This window comes from Blennius ocellaris, assembly GCF_963422515.1.
Source record: "Blennius ocellaris genome assembly, chromosome: 2".
Lineage (NCBI taxonomy): Eukaryota > Metazoa > Chordata > Actinopteri > Blenniiformes > Blenniidae > Blennius > Blennius ocellaris.
In genome coordinates, this window is record NC_137651.1 from 19193435 (window position 1) to 19202743 (window position 9309).

General features: G+C 38.7%; 1 protein-coding gene across 2 annotated transcripts; it reads left to right on the forward strand.

Annotated features, from left to right (window-relative positions):
• Positions 1-541: 541 nt before the first annotated feature.
• On the forward strand, positions 542-8854 carry sirt2 (sirtuin 2 (silent mating type information regulation 2, homolog) 2). 2 transcript variants are annotated; one of them, XR_013936994.1, is made up of 18 exons: positions 542-682; positions 819-871; positions 1082-1130; positions 2108-2218; positions 2342-2383; positions 2498-2604; positions 2821-2877; positions 2977-3045; positions 3131-3260; positions 3333-3392; positions 3513-3568; positions 3663-3739; positions 3938-3989; positions 4190-4257; positions 5854-5920; positions 6951-7087; positions 7418-7556; positions 8687-8854. XR_013936994.1 is itself a non-coding variant. In XM_080512433.1 (17 exons), the coding sequence occupies exons 1-17, from the start codon at positions 667-669 to the stop codon at positions 7491-7493; spliced, it is 1227 nt and encodes a 408-aa protein (XP_080368559.1). In that variant the 5' UTR covers positions 542-666; the 3' UTR covers positions 7494-8227. The 2 variants fall into 2 exon arrangements, 1 of the variants encoding a protein (XP_080368559.1); XM_080512433.1 differs by lacking the exon at positions 8687-8854 and having other exon boundaries at positions 7418-8227.
• The last annotated feature ends 455 nt before the right edge of the window (positions 8855-9309 follow it).

Here is a 9309-nt window from a genome sequence, read left to right on the forward strand (position 1 = left end):
AATCTAGTTATCATTTGATTCCTAATGGTTAACTCGGTATTAATAATGCACTAATTTGTTAGCGTTGTTGTCGCCAGTAGTGTTTTATTAACTGACTTACTGGAATGTCCCTTTTATTTTGAAATCCATTGAGTGCGCTCTTAAGGTAATGCATGGTGTATGAGCGCGCTGATAAACAGAGCGGCGGCTGGCTTGACTGTGTGGGTTGGCAGTCTGACAGAGGAAACCAGCTACTTTTGCATCTAAGAACTCCACCAATCGTGACTTGGTTGGCAAGTTTAACATGTGCAGCTTATAATGTGTATGTGGCATTCACACCTTTCAAGTATTTTCCTGCATAGTATTAAATTAGGGGGAGGACGTGGTTTGTATATAGGACGTTTTCGGAGAATTTTAATCGGAATACTCAAAGGTAGGAAGGAGAAAAATGAAAGAAAAAGAGGAAAAAAGAAAACGAAAGAAAAAAAAGTATTAAAAAGAAATAAAGGTAGAAAGTAGGAACCAATCGCGCCCGAGAACACGGACTGTATTTTTGCACGGACAACAACAATAGGAGACTGCCGAAAAAACCGTGCGTTGAAATCCTGTCAGGAAATATCAACAATTGGGCTTTAAACTGCCTGTCATTCAGACCCTTTTGGCTTAAGGGTCTAAGTAGGTGGATAAATGTCTGAGGCATCAGGTAGGATGACTGTCAGGCGTTGTAAATTGTTAAAACGTTGTTGTTTCGCAGCGAGCTGTGTGCTAAGTGGCTAGCTTCAGCCCTGTGTACATGTTTGAGGCATAATTTGCTGACATGTTTAATTTGATCCCTGTAGAACTTCCTACAAAGGAAGAGGTAGAAGAAGACGAGGGGACTCCCGAACCCGAGGTGATAAAGTATCTAACCTTTAGTTGCAATTGTTGAGGCTAGAAATATTTGATTGTTAAATGTACTCAAATTAAAGCAAACTCATGATCTGTCCGTGTTGGACACAGTCTGGTTGAAATGACTTTAAAGACTGAGATAGTCTCCGTGATTTGACTTTACAGGTGATCTTACTTGAACATGTAATGACTCTCAGTGTTGTCTCTTCATCAGGAACAATCCGACGACAGCAGTGAGGACGAGGCTGCGGGAGACAACCAAAGTACGAGAATACAGACGTCTGATTTATATAAGGATGATCATTTATTGTTTTATTGTTTTTAGTTGTTGCATTGTCTCACTGGTCTCCAACCTTTATCATCAAGACAATAGTTAATGCTATGTCCTAAAGCAACATTCAAAATGAATACAAATTCCTTTCACAAGCTTATATAATCAATTCAACTATAATAATGAGCATGTAAATATCTTAGAGGAAATATTCAAGTGTCACATTTGCCACCTATTTATTACCTCTGGCACCTCTTTTTGAAGATTTGCTGGGCAACAAAATGTGCAGTAAGACACTGTAGGAGAGCTGAAGAGTATTTGCGCTGGTGTGGTTATTTTTATAGATAGATAGATAGATAAATACTTTAATGATCTCCAGGAGAAATTCACATATGACCTTTAATGAGCACATTTTAAATCCCATTATTTATCATATAAAAGAGAAAATCTTCCTGCATTTACCCGCTAATAACTAATTTGTTACTGATGGTTGAGGATCTTAATCAGCTGTCCGAACCGTCTCAACTGGCTCCTCCCAATGTGGAGGTCTAATGGCTTGAATTTGAGTCTTGAGTATGATTGTACTCGTCATCCTGTCATAAGTATTGAAGCTATCCTTCCTGTGGAGAAAAGTAATTGCAGGCTTTACTGTACGTAATCTCATGGAGATGGAGACAGACCAGTAAACAGAGCGCACGCTGTAATGTTGTATATCTTAATACTCATACCTTAATGGATGAGTTTGCTTATTTCTGACATGATGCCTTGTAAATAGTACAGAAATCACACATTATTTGTTTCACCTTTTCTGTAAACAACATAACAGCAGTTCTGTACCAAGCCGTATTGATGATCTGAAAAGAGTTTCCCACTGGATTGTGTTTAATTCAATGTGTAATATCCTGTTCCTTTTAGAAATGCTGACATAAGTACATATTGATCTGCCTTTCAACCCTGTCTTTCTGTCAGTGGACTTCCTGCGCAACCTTTTCTCCAGCACTCTGGGCCTCGGCTCAGCGGAGAAAGTTTTGGATGAGCTGACTCTGGAAGGAGTGGCGAGATACATAAAGAGTGGCAAATGTGAGTCTTCCTGTGGTTTGTTCATTATGGCTGAACATAGTGGATTGATTTACTGCGCAGGAGCCTCTTACCACAAATGCGGTTGATATTGATTGAGTCACGTGTTTGTCTGCATGCGCACAGGTAAAGATATCGTCTGCATGGTTGGAGCGGGAATATCCACATGTGAGTATCTCAAGTCTAATATGATGAAATTAAAGTATGATTCATTTAAAAAAAAAAAAAAAAAAACTTTGTGTGACTCTTAATGAATAACTCAATGTTCATTTCTTTTTACAGCTGCTGGGATTCCAGATTTCCGCTCACCGGGAACTGGGCTTTATGCAAACCTGCAGAAATATAATCTGCCCTATCCAGAGGCCATCTTCCAAATAGATTACTTTAAGGTGTGTGAAAGATGATGTTGGAGGACAGTCACTATTTTAAAAGTATATTGATAAATCATGTACATATGAAATTGGAATATTTCACAGATGTTTTTTGTTTGTCTGCATGAACATGAACTCATGCTGTGATTGAAAACTGTATTTCTATTTGCTTCCATGACTTGTTTATTCTGCCTTCACACAAAAACGTTCATAATCATCTCATTTAACGCTCAGAGACACCCAGAGCCGTTCTTCGCCCTGGCAAAGGAGCTTTATCCTGGACAGTTTAAGGTACCACAGATAACAATGAGCCATCTAATTACCAATGTTGTCATTGATAAATACGGATCTTTCACGTGTGATTCCCGTCATGTCTCTACTGCTGTTTAGCCAACAATCTGTCACTACTTCATCAAGATGTTAAAGGAGAAAGGGCTCCTGAGACGCTGCTATTCACAGGTAGAAGAAATATCAGTCAGCTTCACATTAGCTGAAGGGACTTCTGAGTGTTTCTGTGTTGATGCTATCGTGCGCTTTCATCCAGAACATTGACACACTGGAGCGAGTCGCCGGGCTGGAGGGAGACGACCTGATCGAAGCCCACGGAACGTTCTACACGTCGCACTGTGTCAGTTTCTGTTGTCGTAAAGAGTACAACCTGGACTGGATGAAAGGTAGCTCGTGTTTATCTCAGGTGACCCTCTTTACAGCAGGCTGGAGTTTTAATCTCTTCACTTTACCTTCAGAAAAAATCTTCTCCGATGACATTCCCAAATGTGACAAGTGTCAGAGTTTGGTCAAACCAGGTGAGTCCTGGTGTCATTTTATTGTATCTTTTTTTTTTTTTTTGCCTTGCTATTTAACACCTGAAAATATGTTCTACTCTTCTTTCTTGATCAAATTTCTTTGTACCTTCTCTTTCTCAGACATTGTCTTCTTTGGTGAGAATCTGCCTGCACGTTTCTTCACTTCAATGAAGATGGTGAGCTGAAAGAGTTGGAGGGAAACGGGTGTGAACACATTCCAAACTTGTCCATAAATAATACTTTTGTTTGTTTGTTTTTTCCGCTTGTCAGGATTTTCCTCGCTGTGACCTTCTCATCGTCATGGGAACGTCTCTGCAGGTCCAACCGTTCGCAGGCCTCGTCGGCAGGTACTGGAGATCAGACTTCACGTTTCTTCCTGACCACGAAGAGTACCGCAATAATCATCTTAACAGTATACAGAGAGTGAATTATGAAAGATTCAAGCTTTGCTTTAGTGTCTCTGAGGAAAATGCAGCTCTCACAATGAAGAGCATATTCAGCCATCGATTGTTGTGATGATGCTGTTGTACCTTTTCTCCTTTCAGGGTTTCTAAAAGTTGCCCCAGACTTCTTATAAACATGGAGAAAGCAGGGCAGGTGAGGCTCCGCAACTCCTTAAGCTCTTTGTCTTTAACAGGGTATGCATGGAATTACTTTGGAACATCTACTCTGTTCCCCAACTAAATTGAAGGTCTGGACTTTGAGCAAAATATTGTATAATTGCAATTCCATTGTGTTGGTGTACGGAACTAAAATGCTGGTTATGGTGCCAAACATTAATTGTTGTGTCCTTGAAGGCTGATCCTCTGTTGGGGATGCTTGGCTTTGGGGGAGGTATGGACTTCGACTCAGACAAGGCTTACAGGTACTGCTGCTCCTCTACAAGTTATCTAAGCCTATAGAAATGACTTGGAACAGAGATACCTCCAGCCGATCAACGTTATCAGGCAATATACACAACAAATGATCAAATGATTTCCAGTGGCGACCACAAGCTGTGTAAAGCTTATAGGACAACCACAATGATTAATATTGATCTATACATTTACTCATGCCAGTGTATTAAAAGATGCATTTTACTGATGTATCACTGGGAGGTGCCAAAGTCTGCATTTGTGATGATTAGTTATATCTTATACTCAAAAAAGTTATACTAATAAATGATAGAGTCCATAAACAGAGGCTGTAATGTTGACACAAGTACAAATATTTGTGCCAATAACACCCCGGTGAGAGTGGAATTCTTTGGTAAAACAAATGTAGAGTATAAACGTAACTTGAAGTAAAGTGCAACTATAAATTACATTTCTAACAGCTGCCTCTGTACTTTGCGTCCACCACTTCAAACAGTTCTGTTCAATGAGCCACAGATGAAATGGAAATGGCTCCTGTTCTCACTATATTATCCAGCGTATGTAAACCTGGTTGTTACGGTTTCTCCTTGTCGCAGAAATCACATTCCATAAACTCTTCTTCTCCAAGGTCACATCTCTATTTTTATATCTGTTTCACTGTCTTGATATCATTTTCTTGGTTTTACATCTGACACAATTCAGCACACGTTGACAGTCAAAATCTGTCTTGAAGATGGAGACGCCACAATCAGGATGGGATTTATTGAACGTAGTGATCAAAGCTCCTTCACAGGCAGACTAGGAAATAAATGTGTGTTACAATGTGAGTAAAGCTGAGCTGAGGGCTTTCACACACTGAAATTGAAACTCGCACTGCACAGTTTGCTTCAAGTATGTAGAACTTTTTTTTTTTTTTTATTATTCCAGAGGTTCTGTTGAGACAAAATAAAGATCATCATCAGTATTAAATTGTGACAGATGTTAGAGCTTTTTATTCAAACTCAGGTTAATCTTTGCCATCAGGGCACCTAAAACACAGGTTATATTGTTGAGTTATATTTTGGTGCATTACATATATCACATAAAATGCTACTAAAACTTATTTCTTTATAATAGTCAACACCGATTACATTTTATGTTAGATATATTTGGCAAAAATAAAAAAGGCAGCCTAATATGCAAGTTAAACAAAAATAACCTGTTTTAAACTTGTAACAAAGAAGAAAAAGCAAATATTTGGACAAAAATGTAGGTGATAAGAATGAGAAGAAAATCTCAATTTGACAGATTCTCTGCGTTAGACTTCTATCTAAATAATTGTAGATGATACTAACTGAACCTAAAACTGAAAACATTATGTGGTAACCATAGTTGTGCGTTTAACAAGTAATCGCTGGTCACTTAGTAGTTTCACAACATTCATTGCTGAGTTATTTCAGCTGTCACTCACACACAGCGGGTTTCATGACTGATCTTCACATGAATCGAAATAGAACAAAAAGAAATAGATCTTGATATCTGTGTGATCCGTGTACTTAAATGTGAGCTGTGGTTAAAAATAAAAGTGTTGTGAAGCAGCCCTGACGGCCTCTCTCATCCTCCTCCAGAGACGTAGCGCACATCAGCACGTGTGACGACGGCTGTTTGGCTCTCGCCGACCTGCTGGGATGGAAAGTGAGTCGACACGGTGAACTGCCAGCCTTCACATTTTGTGTTTCTCGGGCAAGATACTTTTGAATACAACACATTTACCCACAAAAGGAGTTGCAATCAAAAAAAAAAATTGATCTCAACATAGAAAAACACGCCTCTGTTTCAACTGTTTAAGCACTTTTTGTTCTTCTTCTTTTAGTTATTTATAGGACTAATTTTGGGGAATTTGTTGCTATAAATGTTTTGTTTTTTTAAAAGTTTTTTTCTAAAACGTTTGACCTTCCTATCCTCCCGTTGTGCAGGGACACTACTATTACACGTTAAGTTCTACCAGTACATTTCTTTCTGCCACAGCTTCAAATGTGCAATGATCATATTTGTGTGGACTGGGTCTCATCATGGTGTTCATGGACTGAATGGATTTATATTCAAACTTTGGACCCACATCAACATATTGCAAGCATATCTATTGAAACTACACAAATTTCAACACCAGTGAGCTTCTTCCTCTTAAGCTTCACTGCAACCACAATCAGACAGCATATCAGTGAGTGCAAGTGTGTTTACCGCATCTATAATTGGATCCATGGATGTGTCGCGGTGGCAAAAGCGCTCTGATAGATTCCGCTCACAAACACACAATGCAAATATTTTGCTGACGGTTAATTCACAGCTAAGGCAATTTTAAGCAAACAATACAGAATCAGTCACACCTCGAGATTTTGTACCAACTTTAAATTAATTTCGTTGGTGTTTTTGTGTCTGTCGTAAACTCTAAACTTGGTGGACTTGACTGCTTCTTTCTTCCCTCTGGCTGCATATCTTAGATTTTTCTTCATCCGTAGAGGTTAAAAGTTGAAAAATGCAAGAAGGAAGTAACCGTGTTTGTGTCGAAATGTTGTCTGTACAGCTAATAAAGTCATCAGGAAATAAAATGTGAAAAATCAGCTTAGAAAGTCTGCTAAACTATTTACATTTTGTTACTTCCCTCCATGTGAAGAATACCCCCCTAAAAGTAACCGGATTAACCTTCCGTGTGGTTTGTGTCCAGGCTGAGCTGGAGGAGCTGGTGAAGAAGGAGCACGCCAAGATTGACAGTCAGGACAAGAAAGAGAAAAGTGTTGAGAGCAAAGGAGCCGCAGCCAAATCGAGCACTGCATCCGCATCCGCAGAGCCCAAAGCCGAGGAGTAACTACATTATTAAAAAAAAAAAAAAAAAAGTTCTGATTAACAGCAGCCATTTCGAGGCCACAGTTTAGCTCTGACAAGCTAATGATGCAGAGTTTCCTGTTTGAAAGTGAAGCTTTGACTAGTGTCTGTCACTCTCTTTTCCATCTTTGGATGTTCAAATCTCCCACGGTGAAAAGGAAAAAAACTTAACATCCCTGTATTTTACTCATGCATTTGTATCAGCCATTTGCACTTTACATCATACTAACTTCCTATTTATATTTTATTTGCTTTAACAAACTTGCGTCTAATGTATTTGTCTGTCCTTTTCCCGGTTCTGCTTCATAGGAGAGGGTCATTCATGATTCAGAATCATGTTGACAAACCTGTGAAAGGTGTTTTCGAATGTCCACAAAGCGATTAAGAGGCGATTCATGCAGAGCTGACTAAATACTCTGCGTCTCATTCCAGCTTGGTTATGATGCAGGTGAGTTTCCCTCCTCATCGGCCCGACAAAAGCCTAAATTTAAGTTGAAAATGGACGTTCTGATAGCTGAGATAATTGTAGCTGTAGATATGACACTTTGTTTTTAATTAACTGATTTTCTTGTGTAAATTCCTGTCGTTCTTTCACACAATATTCTGTCATTTATTTACCAAACCAACCGAATGCACCAAAGTTACAGTAACTCAGTACTTCACCATCATAAACATCTTGAAATGAAAGAAAAGTAATTTCAAGGTGTATTATGTCAAATTAACAGCCTAATTACAGAGTTGTTTTTTTTTAGTATTTGTTCAATAATCTCAAAATCAAAGTACCCATAAGCCTTAGCGGGTCCCGTCGGTGCCATTCTAACCACTTGTTCTCCCCTAGAAAACTTGAGATACGTAGACACATTTGCTAATGCTCATTGCTAATGCGATATGCAGGAGAAAATACAACAGTTCATCCCGTTGTTTTCTGCTTAAAATTAGGGATTTTTGGTGGTGGGTAAATATGCATCCTTTGCTTTTGAAATTTGTTTTAATGGAAACTGTTGAAGCATGAAAAATGGCATAATGAACTAAAAAGAATATACTGGAGTCAATACAGTGAAACCTAATGGCTGTATCATGTGATGGAAATCAATGCAAAAACCTGCAATAAAGTTTACCTTTTACAACTGAGAAGATTGTAGTGTGTTAAATTTATGTTAGAAGAGTGTCGATTCAGTCTAAACCAAGACAAAAATAAATCTCAGGTGAGTGACCTCATTACATTTTGAGGCATTTTGCTGTTTGATAATAGATCCTGGTTCTCTATAAACTGTAATTCTTTAACATTACCATGTTTGAATGGATTACTGCACTATTTACTAGACATGCTTCTTTCTCTTTGTTTACTTCAGGGGTCACGAGCAAATTCTATTTGAATATAAATACGTATAACCTTGGAATTGGTAACTCGGCTTTGATGTGAGAAAAACCCTACTTCTTGAAAAAAGTTCACATTTACAAAAAAATTTGTGAAAATCTACATTCTTCTCCTGAACAAAAGTGCTGAAGACTTTTGCATAGATGAGTTCAAATTTGCTTCCTCAGTCTGATTTTAATAATATTTTACTACTGTGGCAGGACGAAGGATGAGGCAGAGCTGAATCTTGGAACACGCCTTTATTTAGCGAACACAGAACTGGACTGGCACAGCCCACAAAAGCCCCAGCGCAGGAGCGCTCAAACCCCGCCCCTTTACCCAGAGTTCCTTTGGGTGAGAGGCCTGGATCCGAGCAACCGCCACACTATCAATAAAGTAGCTGATCTTGTTTTGTTTGTTACATTGTTTGTTTTGCAAAGCTTGTAGAAATAAATACATGAATTAATACATAATAAATAACATTAAAATATGACTGTGGCGTGTATTGCGTATAATTAGTTCACACACAGTACATTTGCCAGTCTGGATACCTGGCCTTTACTTTATGTGTAATGATTAATTTAACTTGGTTCCAAATAAACCTCAAAAACAACACAAATAATGTATAATAAACAGACCAGTGCCACTAAAAGTTAGTGTGTGCTTATTTTCTATTTCCCTCACAAGTGTTTCAGCATCTTCCTATTGACATATGACGCTCCAAGTGCTTCGTGACGCGGTTCAGCTGAGCGCTCAGGTCCGGGAGAGTGTGGAAATGGTGCGCATGCGCAACTGACTGAAATGATTCACGATTCAGACACCCGGTTCACTTGGATGAAAGAGT

Excerpts from the sequence above, each read along its gene's own strand:
- sirt2 (XM_080512433.1), top strand. Across the intron at positions 2,878-2,976 it reads TTTATCCTGGACAGTTTAAG|CCAACAATCTGTCACTACTT; the intron begins GTACCACAGATA and ends ACTGCTGTTTAG. Across the intron at positions 7,088-7,417 it reads GCAGAGCCCAAAGCCGAGGA|GAGAGGGTCATTCATGATTC; the intron begins GTAACTACATTA and ends TCTGCTTCATAG.